Here is a 12,503-nt window from a genome sequence, read left to right as displayed (position 1 = left end):
ATCCCTCAGCAGAACCTGAAGACCAGCCCCCAGAACAACGCCTCCCAGCAGCTGAAGAGCGTCGCCCAGCAGGTCGCCATGCAGACCTGCGGCTCGGTCCAGGTGGTCCAGAAGAAGGTGGGTCAATGTAGAGACTGATTCAAGATCAGGGGGGTCCATCTGGACTGTGCTGGACTCAGCTGGTCCAGACCGACCCCCCTCCTGTAGTCCTGTTTGTATATGCATTGAGCTCCACCATCAGGACCACTTCTTCTTCTTCTTCTTCTTCCTCCTCCTCCTCCTCCTCCTCCTCCTCCTCCTCCTCTGTGCTCAGTGGCCCCCTGGTGGTTTGAGGGAGGTGAATGTTCCTGGATGTTGTTTGTCTGATCGACCCCCCTCAAACTCAACATGTGTTCATCATGATGTCACGTGACCTTCAGCACAGTGGAGCGTGTGTGTGTGTGTGTGTGTGTGTGTGTGTGTGTGTGTGTGTTATGTCTAATCCCTGTCTGTCTGTCTGTCTGTCTCCACAGTATCTGCCGTTTCAGTGGCCTCTGCTCGACGTCCCGGGACGATCGTCCATCAGAGACTCTGCTACTCCAACACACCTGGTGAGACACACACACACACACACACACACAGGTGACAGGAGTGTGTGTGGGGTCAGAGGTCACACTCTGCCCTGTCTCACTGCGTGGTCAGGCTTCAGGTGGTAATTATGTAACACTGGCCTAATGCTGACGGTGTTTAACTGCAGCTGTTCAGAGGTCCAGTCTGTGTGTTCTGAGTGTTCTGTGAGTGTTCTGTGAGTGTTCTGTGAGTGTTCTGTGTGTGTTCTGTGAGTGTTCTGTGAGTGTTCTGTGAGTGTTCTGAGTGTTCTGTGTGTGTTCTGAGTGTTCTGAGTGTTCTGAGTGTTCTGTGAGTGTTCTGTGAGTGTTCTGTGAGTGTTCTGTGTGTTCTGTGAGTGTTCTGTGAGTGTTCTGTGAGTGTTCTGTGAGTGTTCTGTGAGTGTTCTGTGTGTGTTCTGTGAGTGTTCTGTGAGTGTTCTGTGTGAGTTCTGTGTGAGTTCTGTGAGTGTTCTGTGTGTGTTCTGTGTGCGTTCTGTGTGCGTTCTGTGTGAGTTCTGTGAGTGTTCTGTGAGTGTTCTGTGAGTTCTGTCCTGCTGTAGAAACGTGACGGACCCTTTGGACCTTTAAAGGACTTTGTTATGATCACTAATGAAAAGCTTCATTGCTGTGATCGGCTCACTGATCTGTTCATCGTTTGGTCCATACAGTGTCAGAGAAGAATCAAACACGTGAAGTCAAAGATCTTTAGTCTCAGTGACTGAGACTTCAGATAATCGGTTGATAGTTAATCAAACTAATCAATTAATGGATGAAAGGTTTCTGCTTTATATCACCAAACACACGACAAACTCCTGCAGCTCCTTTGTCTCCATGTTCTATTATTAGTGACGCTGCAGGCACCATGTTATCAGTTCAGTGTGTGTGTGTGTGTGTGTGTGTGTGTGTGTACACACAAAGAGCCTGAAACGGTATCAGACGTCTCATATACGCTGTGTAACACAGATATGTCATGACTGACAGTCGTGCAGGTATGACAGATTGCACACACACACACACACACACACACACACACACACACACACATTTACAAAGCAGGTTACTCACAAAGTCAGAACACACCGACGTTCCGACCATTGACGGTTTCATTGATACAAACAGCGTCTTACACATTAACATTTGTGCGCTGATAACTGCTGGAGCAGGTTGTAGATCAGGTGTAGCAGGTTGTAGTTCAGGTTGTAGTTCAGGTGTAGTTCAGGTGTTGTTCAGTTGTAGTTTAGTTGTAGTTTAGTTGTAGTTCAGGTGTAGTTTAGTTGTAGTTCAGGTGTAGCAGGTTGTAGTTCAGGTGTAGTTCAGGTGTTGTTCAGGTGTAGCAGGTTGTAGTTCAGGTGTAGCAGGTTGTAGTTCAGGTGTAGTTTAGTTGTAGTTTAGTTGTAGTTCAGGTGTAGCAGGTTGTAGTTCAGTTGTAGTTCAGGTGTAGCAGGTTGTAGTTCAGGTGTAGTTCAGGTGTAGTTCAAAGTCCTCTGCTGCATACGGGCACTGTCGCCTCCATCAGCACCATGCTGATGTCATGCTGATGTCATGCTGATGTCATGCTGATGTCATGCTGATGTCAGGATGAGGCATCCTCAGTGTTCATGGACTCATGGCAGATGTGAAGAGGTTGACCTCCTGCACCTTCACTGATCACCTGTCCTGTGTGTGTTTGTGTCTCCAGTCGAACAACGTGCCGGTGGTGCAGCACCCTCATATGACCCACCTCCACCCGCTGCTGTCCTACAGCCCGGAGGCCTTCTCCCCTCAGCGGGCCTCTCCCGGCTTCTCTCCTGACACAGGTACTGTGGTAGTCTCACCTGTGAATCCCTCCAAGCGTGAGCTCCTGTGTCACACTGAACTCACCTGTGCCCCTGTCCTCCGCTCAGGTATGTCGAGGACGCCTCACGCAGCCTGTTACCCCGTCTCTCCTGGAGGCGTGGCTCAGATCACACACCCTCTGGGATGGCTGTGAGTAAAACACAAACGTGGTAAATTTTTGAACCTTCGTGTGGCTGCAGACGTTTGACCGTCTGTCTGTCTGTCTGTCTGTCTGTCTTTAGGCAGGGACAGTCCATGTATCCGCTCGCTGGGGGGTTCTCGCCGGCCGCTCTCGCTATGAACGCTTCCATGTCAAGGTTAGTGACGCTGGACAAACAGGAGGCGGGTCCATGATGATCCATTATTCTTTAGTTTGTCGTGGACTTTGAATCATTTTGACGGTTTGTGTGTTGGGTTGGCAGCCTGGTGTCGGGCAGCTTCTCTTCACGCTTGGTGCCGACTCCTCAGTCGTCCATCCCTCACCCGGCCATCGTCCCCACAGGAGTGAAGCAGGAGCCCGGAGGCAGCAACCAGCCCGGGTAATGAGCGGCATGCGATTACATCCCAAACCTCACTAATGATGTCTCAGGTTTTGTCTCTTTGTGTCGGTGTTAACGGGCGCTCTGATCGTCTGTGCAGGAAGTCGATGGTGGACGGGCAGCAGGAGAAAGAAGACGCCAAAAAGCCTCACATCAAAAAGCCGCTCAACGCCTTCATGCTGTACATGAGGGAGGAGAGGCCCAAAGTGGTGGCTCAGTGCAAAGTGAAGGAGAGCGCCACCATCAACCAAATCCTGGGCCAGAGGGTCAGTCCGTCAGTCTGTCCTCACGTGTAACATTATGAGAATAAACATCAGTCAGCTGACGTCATGTTTTGTGTCCACAGTGGCATTCTCTGACCAAAGAGGAACAAGCCAAATATTACGAACTGGCTCGTAAAGAGAGACTCCTCCACTCCAAACTGTACCCGGGCTGGTCGGCCAGAGACAACTACGTGAGTACACCAAGATCAGCAACATGACTACACCATGTACACCAACAGGTCTCTATCAGCTGGTGTAAAGATGAATGTGTTTGTTTGTTTGTGTGCAGGGAAAAAAGAAGAAGAGGAAGAGGACGAAGAGCGAGACTCAGCTCGAAGGTAAGACGATTATAAATATTATATTAATACTCAGTTTGATTCAGTGACAGGTCATAGTTATTCCTCCAGTCTCCTTAAATACAGACGATAACGACTAAAAATACACAACGTAACGACTAAAAATACACAACGTAACGACTTAACGTAACGACTAAAAATACACAACGTAACGACTTAACGTAAGGACTAAAAATCCAGAACGTCTGCAGACTTGGTTGGTTGGTTGTCCCCGTCCCGTCCAGCTGATGAGTGTTTGTTTGTGTCTCAGTTCCTGAAGAGGACCTCCCCCCTCAGCTGAAGAGACCTCGTGTCCCGCCTGAGGAGACGCCTCACACACACTCTCTGCTCACACAGACTGCACACACACACGCCCGCTCCCACCTGACACAGCCACACAGCATCTCACACCTGACCCACACACACCTGTCCCAGGCCAGCCCCGCCTCCTCGCTGGACTCCCCGGCGACGCCGACCACCGCGCTGGCCTCGCCCGCCGCCCCGGCGGCGACGCACACCGAGCACACACACTACTCGTACGGCGGACACACGTCTCCGTACGGCGAGCAGCTACAGCCGCTGTCCCTCACCACCAAACCTCACCGGACGCCTCACCCTCTGAGCCGGAACACCGTCACTCCGGGACCCTCCACGCCATCGTCCTCCTGCGACACCCCCACCTCCTCACCCCTCATGGCGTCCTCCAGGTGTTCGCCCCCTCCTCCTCCTCTGCAGCCCTTCCTCGTCCCGCCTCTCAGCTCCGCTCACCAATCGGCAGCGAGCTCTCACAGTGCCTTAACGCAGCCATTCTCACTCAGAAGAACCAATCAGCTGTGAGCTGAGTCATCCAATCAAATAAAAAACAATGAAATGATTCGTACCTCTTTTTAAAGCTGTACACCCGCTTTGTTTTTTAACTTTTTTATCGATGTATCACAATGTTTTATATTAGTATGAAAAGGACAAATAATTGGTCAATATTTGACCACCTGACGTCATCAAACGGTGTATTTTTCTCTTTTTACCATCAACTTGTAACTGAACGCAAGGTGTGGCACCTGGGTTAGTTTGTTTTATTCACCTGGTTAACGAGTGTAAATCTATTTTCTGGTTCCTCCTCTGTGTTAATAAATATTCACTGAGTTCTGTGACGCTGGGAGTCGGAGTTTTTATTCTCAGATGAAAAATACAGGAAGTAAAAAAACACGAACATTCAGGTGAAGGACAGGAAATGGACAAAAACAAGGTGAGGAAACCCTCAGCGGCCGCACATTCATTCAGTGACTGTCTAAAACCTGGACGTCTCCGTGACGTGGTCCACATTTAAGTAATTAGTCTGAGCCACAGACTCACTGTGTGTGTGTGTGTGTGTGTGTGTGTGTGTGTGTGTGTGTGTGTGTGTGTGTGTGTGTGTGTCTCTCATTCATCACAACACAATGAGGGCATGGAAACATCTCGTTACCATGGATATGAGTTGAAACGCCTCACAGTGTCTGACTTTGTCTCTTTGTCTCCCTCTGCTGGTGAGAACCGTTGGGCTCAGGTAACTGATGGTGAGGTGGACGAATGTCAGACAAACATTGATTGAAGGTAACTAAGTACATGTACTCTGTGAGGAGTACTTTAGTTTATGCTGCGTTATATATTTCTATATGTTGGTGAAGGGTGTTGAGCCGCATTTTGTAATAAACGTCCAAAATGTAATAACTTTTTCATTTCATTTTGTAATAAAGACGCATTTTGTAATAAATTATTACATTTTGACAAGATTATTACCAAATGCAAAAAATCTGCAATTTACATAATATTCTGTGTTAATGCAACCTTTGAATAGTGTACTGATAGTAATTGCTAAGTGATACTAATAATAGGCCTAGCTTTTACAAATACTTTAAAGTAAAATAAAATACAATTAACAAACAAATAAACTATGCTTTAGAATTGTTATTACATAATGCACCATGTTATTACATTTCCTAGAAAATAAAAAAGTTGCAAGTGCATTTTGTAATAATCTTGTCAAAATGTAATAACTTATTACATAATGCAGCAAAATTTATTACAAAATGAAATGAAAAAGTTATTACATTTTGGACGTTTATTACAAAATGCGGCTCAACAAGGGTTATCAGCTGGTGAGTTACCCTCCCACCACATTCCAGTTACACATTAAGATTTTACACAAACTCATAAATCAGACATGCTGTTACAAAGTTCACGGCTGTAGATAAGAACAATAGAAGAAAGATAACTTTAATGGTTCAGGGCAGAGAAAGTGAAACTTTGGAAAACTCTTGCAACATAATGGCAGTGAATAGGGAGGTTGACATGGTGATCACACTCGGGGCTCCGGGCTCGGGAGAAGTACGTACGCTGTACGGCACTAAGTCACACAGCAGCAACTTTCACTGATTCTGGTGAAACTGGATCATATTTTTATGGAGGACAATGTTTTCTGGTTTTCCCTCTGATGTCCTCCGGCTGCTCCGCCTCAACTCTCTCTGTGATTTACAGAGTTTGATGAGGGACAGTGAAATCAAACTGCTGAAGCTAGTGCTGTGTAGCCTCAGTTCGTCAGCTTGGTGGTGAGCTCAGACGACGGTCCGTCGCTCTGAGCTCACCACCAAGCGGACGAACTGAGTCTTTGTACCAACAGGCGTTATGGACGACCAGGAAGAAGAAGAGGAGGTAACCGGCTCAGCAGCTTCTAGGACATGATGGCAGGAATAGAGTAAGAGGACGCTGACGGAGGAAGCTAAGAAGAGGAAAGGAGAGAGTGAGCGAGCAAGAAGCCGCCGGACAAGAGTAAATGTGGGACTGACTTTTAGTGGTTGGTGAGAGCTTGGTGAAATAAAAGGCTGAAAGACAGACGCCGAGCTGGGCTGACTGCTGCTGGACTAGGCAGTGATATCAGCTGCTGCTGGGTCTGGTTCTGGTTCTGGTTCTGGACTGACTGCTGCTGGACTAGGCAGTGATATCAGCTGCTGCTGGGGACCTGGATGGTGTTCGGCTGTTAATGTTAAAGTAATGTAATCAGTACAAATACTCGAGTACATGTTGGATGTTTTCTTTTGTTTTTCTTCAGCTGCCTCAGCTGATGAATTTATTAGCTGTCAGTGAAACACTGCACGTCCTGTGCACACGTTTGAGGGTGGAGGACAAATAAAGCTGAATGAAAAACTTTGTTTGTTTAATCATGACTGGACTTTACTGCTCGGAGAAAAACTGTGACGCTGTTTGCATTAGGACAGTTTTAGGGTGTGCAGTCGAGCGTTGAACCTACCTGTGACAGCCTGAAGTGGAAACTCCATATATGGTCAGACAGTGACTGAGTCGGCTGTAAAGCTTTAATTAATAAACCTGAGAGGACTTGTATGTTTGTAAACTAACAATAAAGAATTAATACAATGTGTTAAAATGCTGGTTCAACGTTAAATCTAATAAAACACAAAGAAAGATTTGTTCACGCTTCAACTTCATGTTAAAGACAGGAAATGGGCTCATTGTGATGGTCATGCGTTCATACGTGAAACCATGTCATCTTTTTATTTTTGGTGTTTCAGTCAGTGAGGCTTCAGTCAAAGGTCAAAGGACACGAGCAGCAGGTCTGTGGCTGAAGCAAACCTCTCAGATCTCAGGTTGATCTGTGGCCGGCCTACGTAATCATCCACTGCAGCGCGTCGACTCAGCGCTTCACGGCGGCGTTATCCCCAGTTGTACATTGAACTTATGACTCATGTAGAATATAACGAATGGTAATAATTATCTGCTGATTATCAGAAACTTCTTTTCTTTCTGCAGGAGAATTTCACAGATGAGTGATGATCTCATTCAGCGTGTCATGATGTACTTTCACTTCTGTCGAGGTCGTCGACATTCCCGGAATGACTTTATGATTTACAGACCGGACTTACCCAGCAGCGTGCCATCAGGTTATATCACCACATTAATATTCGTTTGATTTGGAGCCGGAAGTGACCATATTTGGACGTGAGCGTGGAGCTGAGTAACTTACTGTGACTTGTTTTCATGCACAGACGTTAATGTTCAAGCTGAAAACAACGAATCAAGAAACTCACGAGAAAACCGTTCACTGTGGATCAGCTGAGAAGTCTGCTCATCTCTCCAAAGGACTCTGCTCAGACCTTATTGTTGCAACCAGTGGAGCTACCCCCTGCTGGACGTTAGAAAGAATGCAGGTTTTCAGACTGTCTAAAACCTGGACGTAGTCTCCGTGACTGTCTAAAACCTGGACGTAGTCTCCGTGACTGTCTAAAACCTGGACGTAGTCTCCGTGACTGTCTAAAACCTGGACGTAGTCTCCGTGACTGTCTAAAACCTGGACGTAGTCTCCGTGACTGTCTAAAACCTGGACGTAGTCTCCGTGACTGTCTAAAACCTGGACGTAGTCTCCGTGACTGTCTAAAACCTGGACGTAGTCTCCGTGACTGTCTAAAACCTGGACGTAGTCTCCGTGACTGTCTAAAACCTGGACGTAGTCTCCGTGACTGTCTAAAACCTGGACGTAGTCTCCGTGACTGTCTAAAACCTGGACGTAGTCTCCGTGACTGTCTAAAACCTGGACGTAGTCTCCGTGACTGTCTAAAACCTGGACGTAGTCTCCGTGACTGTCTAAAACCTGGACGTAGTCTCCGTGACTGTCTAAAACCTGGACGTAGTCTCCGTGACTGTCTAAATCCTGGACGTAGTCTCCGTGACTGTCTAAAACCTGGACGTAGTCTCCGTGACTGTCTAAAACCTGGACGTAGTCTCCGTGACCTCCCCCACAGACTGAAAGGCGCCTTGTTGTTGTAAACATGTTAATTTCTTCCACAGCAGACAAATAAAACTCTGCATTAGTCATCGCGTTGACTTCCAGTTAGCTGATGATTAATATCAGACTGGACTGACTTCTTTGTGTCAGACTCCTCCAGCTCTTTCATCACATTGAACTGATGGAGGTATTTTTCCATTAAGGCCAGACAAACAGGAAAGAGCAGGAACAACAGGAGCATGTTATGATTGTTCCATCATTTAATAACATATATTAAATAAGTCTCATGTAAACACGTACTGTCTCAGAGCTCGGAATGTTTCCTGATGACATCTTTGGATTTTCTTCAGGAAGTCCAAAAACCACAAACCGGTTTCTTCTGCAGAGTCTGTTAGTTTATCTCCTCTCATCCGTCAACATTCCTGCTGTTAATTACTGTCCTCATACGTTCTCGTGCAGTCACGTGCACGTCGCGTGCTGCAGTCTAACTGATGGAAGGACTCCGTGTTCTCACGTTATCAGCACTGAGCAGCGACGTGGCCGAGAGCCCCGCGGCCTCGCCGTCGCCTTTCCCCGGCTCCGCGAACGGAAACACTTCTCTGGTCAGTCGTGTCAGGAGACACGGCATCTCTTTCTTCCCGCCCAGCAGCCGACCTTTGGCCTGGAAGGTGTAGGCCACTCTGTGGGAGAGGCGGGTCATCAGGCGCGTCAGCTCCAGGTTACGATTGGCGTCCTCCTTTAATAAAGTGCAGAAAGTCTGGAGGAAGACTGATCCGAGGGGGTGCATGAACGCTCCGTACCCTGAGGAGAGGACGGAGGGGAGAGGACTGAAGCACAGAAGAAGACAGAGTGCACAGTAACACTCATCACAGCGACATCCATCTTTACATGTATTCAGATCAGAAGAACGTGTTTCAAACGTTTAATCAACGTTAACCACCAGATTTAGTTTGTAGGTACAACGTGATGTCACGCCGTACCAACATGATGTCACGCTGTACCAACATGATGTCACAGTGTACCAACGTGATGTCACAGTGTACCAACGTGATGTCACAGTGTACCAACGTGATGTCACAGTGTACCAACGTGATGTCACAGTGTACCAACATGATGTCACAGTGTACCAACGTGATGTCACGCCGTACCAACATGATATCACAGTGTACCAACGTGATGTCACAGTGTACCAACGTGATGTCACGCCGTACCAACATGATGTCACAGTGTACCAACGTGATGTCACAGTGTACCAATATGATGTCACAGTGTAACCAACGTGATGTCACAGTGCACTAATGTGATGTCACAGTGTACCAACGTGATGTCACAGTGTACCAACGTGATGTCACAGTGTACCAACGTGATGTCACAGTGTACCAACGTGATGTCACAGTGCACCAACGTCACGTTTCTGAGTTTTGGACGTGGTGGAAAGTCGTCACGGTAACGCTAATAAACACGTGGATGCAGGACTGTTGTTTACCTGGCGCGGTGGCGTACATCACAGCTGTATCTACAGGAACAGAGTGATGTGGTGAAAAGATGCACTCTCTGCTATCATCAGCTGAATCCACCTCCACGCCGTCATCCAGACCGTCTCCACGACACGCCTGCAGAGAGCGCAAACACAAAGTGTCATCAGTGACACAGATCCTGAAGGAAGATCATGGTTCACACATAGAAGAAGCAGCTCGGCTCTCCAAGTCAGATACACCTGTGAAGGACATGTTGAGGATCAGTGTCAGTGTTGTGGTGTGTGTGTCACATTAAAGACTGCCGACCTGTATGAGGAACACTTTGGCTTTTCCCTCCATGGACTCGTGGTCAAAATACTTGAAGATCTGTGACAGTCGGACAGGTTTCCCATCAGCCCCGAACACGCAGCCCTCCTCGCCGTGAGACGACAAGACAGCCAGAAAACAATCCTTCACCGGCCGCCGGCTCTCTGCAACACACACACACACAACAACACACTCGGTCAGTGTTCATTAGTCACGTACGAACATCTTCTCTGCACTTTGTTTCATTCGTTTGTTTTCTGTCAAAGGTAGATAAATGTCTCCGACGTGACTTTTATCTGTCAGTGATAATCAGCTGTAAAAGTCCACATGAGCCTTCAGCCTGTTTGATAACTGGGCGTCTGTCCTCGTGTTAAACATACAAGCAGTCTGTCTCGTGATATGAAGACAAAGAGCTGGACCAATAACAGACAGTGACAGGGTGAAGGACCTGGGTCAAGGTTCAGGAACACACTCAGTGTTTTACTTTAGCTTCAGTACATTTCTCTGAGAACCCAAAGAACGTTCTAGAGGTCTTTGAAGAGGTTCTGGGAGTCGTTTAGGAGGTTTGAGTTGTGACTAAGGAGGTTCCAGAGCTTCTGCAGAGGGTTCTTTTCATCTTTTTGAGGTTCTACTGGTTCTAAAAGAGGTCCTCGTAATCTTTCAGGAGGTTCTAGTGGGCCCTCAGAGGAACTTGATCTACGCTCCTGTCAGTCAACAAACATTTTCATATCCACACAAACCGACTGTGTCTGTGTGTGAGTGTGTGTCTGTGTGTGTCTGTGTGTGAGTGTGTGTCTGTGTGTCTGTGTGTGAGTGTGTGTGTCTGTGTGTGTCTGTGTGTGAGTGTGTGTCTGTGTGTGTCTGTGTGTCTGTGTGTGAGTGTGTGTGTGCTACCTTTCTCAAACAGCTCATAGATTTCGTCCCCGCTGAGGTCGGAGTGGATGTCCACCTTGAAGCCCAGTTTGCTGAGGGTGTGGTGGAGACTCTTGGTGTCCTTGTTGGCTCCAGGCCTCCTCTCCAGCCTCACCCCGGGGTCAAACTCCCCCACAGACACCAACACTGCCCTGTTACACTCCCCCCTGTGATCCCTCAGTCCTCTCCACTGCAGCATCGTGCTTCTTCTTCTGCTGCTGCTGCTGTCTCTAACAGACTCTGTGTCTACACTCCACTGCAAACTATTTAACTTGTAGACACACCTCCACTCACACCTGTCTGACCATATATGGAGTTTCCACATCAGGCTCTCACAGGTAGGATCACATGTTTGTTCACAGAGTTACGTAACGTTGTCTTTCAGCTTCTTCCCTGTCCTGGGAAATCACACTGTGGACCTCTCTGCACGTCTTCACAGGTGAGTTTAACAGCTGAGTCAACGCTCGACTGCACACCATAAAAACTGTTTCCACAAACACAACGCAGTTTTTCCCCGAGCCGCCTCAGACGAGCAGTGAAGTCCAGGACGAACCCGACCTGAGCAGTTCATAAAAACATAAAAATAAATGTTTTATTATGAAATGACCTTTAGAGAGCAGAAATAAACAGAAGAAGAAGAAGAGTGACTAATCACAGCTTACAGGAACAACAACAGTCATCAGTAAGTTTCCACGAGCTGTCAATCAAACCTGTCAGAGTATGACACACGCTGACTGACATGCTGTAAAGTACTTTATGTACCAGAAGTCCTGCAAGTATTATCAGCTAAATGTACTTCAAGTACCAGAAGTGTTTGTGTGTTTTTATTCGTACTGATGCGTTCATGTGTCCTCAGAGTTTTACTGTCTGTGAAGAAACTGATCATAAACGTGCGGAACGTGGAGTCAGAGTATAAAGTAACTAAATACTGGAAATACTGCAGTAAAAGTACTTCTTTAATAAAAAATGAACGAATTCCATCATTTGATAACAATATTTATTATATACATATTAAAAATACACAATAAATGAACACAACGAGAGAAAAATAAAGTCAAGTCAGCTTTAATGTCAATGCTGCACATGTACAGGACACAGAGGACTGCATGTCAGAGAGCTCTGCACACCAACACATCAGTATATACATACACCCTCTATAATATAATATCTGTAAATTATAAATGATTCATGTAAATATCATCACGATGCTCCATCGCACCATTTCATCACATTCAATGTAAAACATGTTTTATCCTCGTGTGTACACACAGATATATATATATACACACGCACACACACACACACACACACACACACATATATATACACACATATATACATACACATACACACACACACACACACACACACACACACATATATACATACACATACACACACACATATATACACACGCACACACACACACACACACACACACACATATATATACACACACATATATACATACACATACACACACACACACACACA

The 12,503-nt window shown here is 46.7% G+C and overlaps 2 protein-coding genes across 4 annotated transcripts in view; one reads left to right on the top strand and one right to left on the bottom strand.

Annotated features, from left to right (window-relative positions):
• Positions 1 to 4,413, top strand: part of LOC104937897 (transcription factor 7-like 1-A) — a 22,692-nt gene extending 18,279 nt beyond the window's left edge. Inside the window, exons 5-13 of one of the 2 annotated variants that reach the window (XM_019263581.2) lie at positions 513 to 590; positions 2,266 to 2,383; positions 2,471 to 2,552; positions 2,645 to 2,719; positions 2,825 to 2,941; positions 3,042 to 3,207; positions 3,288 to 3,395; positions 3,494 to 3,542; positions 3,811 to 4,413. In XM_019263581.2, the coding sequence (XP_019119126.2) occupies positions 513 to 590; positions 2,266 to 2,383; positions 2,471 to 2,552; positions 2,645 to 2,719; positions 2,825 to 2,941; positions 3,042 to 3,207; positions 3,288 to 3,395; positions 3,494 to 3,542; positions 3,811 to 4,376 (1,359 nt within the window). In that variant the 3' untranslated portion in view covers positions 4,377 to 4,413. The remainder of the gene's footprint in view (positions 1 to 512; positions 591 to 2,265; positions 2,384 to 2,470; positions 2,553 to 2,644; positions 2,720 to 2,824; positions 2,942 to 3,041; positions 3,208 to 3,287; positions 3,396 to 3,493; positions 3,543 to 3,810) is intronic. The other variant, XM_019263582.2, reaches the window with a different exon arrangement.
• A 4,145-nt stretch (positions 4,414 to 8,558) lies between these two features.
• casp17 (caspase 17, apoptosis-related cysteine peptidase) lies at positions 8,559 to 11,471 on the bottom strand. 2 transcript variants are annotated; one of them, XM_019263584.2, is made up of 5 exons: positions 10,992 to 11,471; positions 10,098 to 10,261; positions 9,800 to 9,926; positions 8,899 to 9,114; positions 8,559 to 8,864 (listed from the first exon to the last, which is right to left on the bottom strand). In XM_019263584.2, the coding sequence occupies exons 1-5, from the start codon at positions 11,332 to 11,334 to the stop codon at positions 8,824 to 8,826; spliced, it is 891 nt and encodes a 296-aa protein (XP_019119129.1). In that variant the 5' UTR covers positions 11,335 to 11,471; the 3' UTR covers positions 8,559 to 8,823. The 2 variants fall into 2 exon arrangements, with proteins under 2 accessions (XP_019119129.1, XP_010752518.2); XM_010754216.3 differs by having other exon boundaries at positions 8,559 to 9,114; positions 10,992 to 11,469.
• Between the last annotated feature and the right edge of the window lie 1,032 nt (positions 11,472 to 12,503).

Source organism: Larimichthys crocea, chromosome VIII (assembly GCF_000972845.2).
Source record: "Larimichthys crocea isolate SSNF chromosome VIII, L_crocea_2.0, whole genome shotgun sequence".
Lineage (NCBI taxonomy): Eukaryota > Metazoa > Chordata > Actinopteri > Sciaenidae > Larimichthys > Larimichthys crocea.
Note: the sequence above shows the minus strand (reverse complement) of the source record. Positions and strands in the feature narration are given on the sequence as shown.

Excerpts from the sequence above, each read along its gene's own strand:
- casp17 (XM_010754216.3), bottom strand. The coding sequence starts at position 11,334 with ATGTGGAAACTCCATATATGGTCAGACAGGTGTGAGTGGAGGTGTGTC. Across the intron at positions 10,262-10,991 it reads CTATGAGCTGTTTGAGAAAG|AGAGCCGGCGGCCGGTGAAG; the intron begins GTAGCACACACA and ends TGTGTGTTGCAG. Across the intron at positions 9,927-10,097 it reads CCAAAGTGTTCCTCATACAG|GCGTGTCGTGGAGACGGTCT; the intron begins GTCGGCAGTCTT and ends CGCTCTCTGCAG.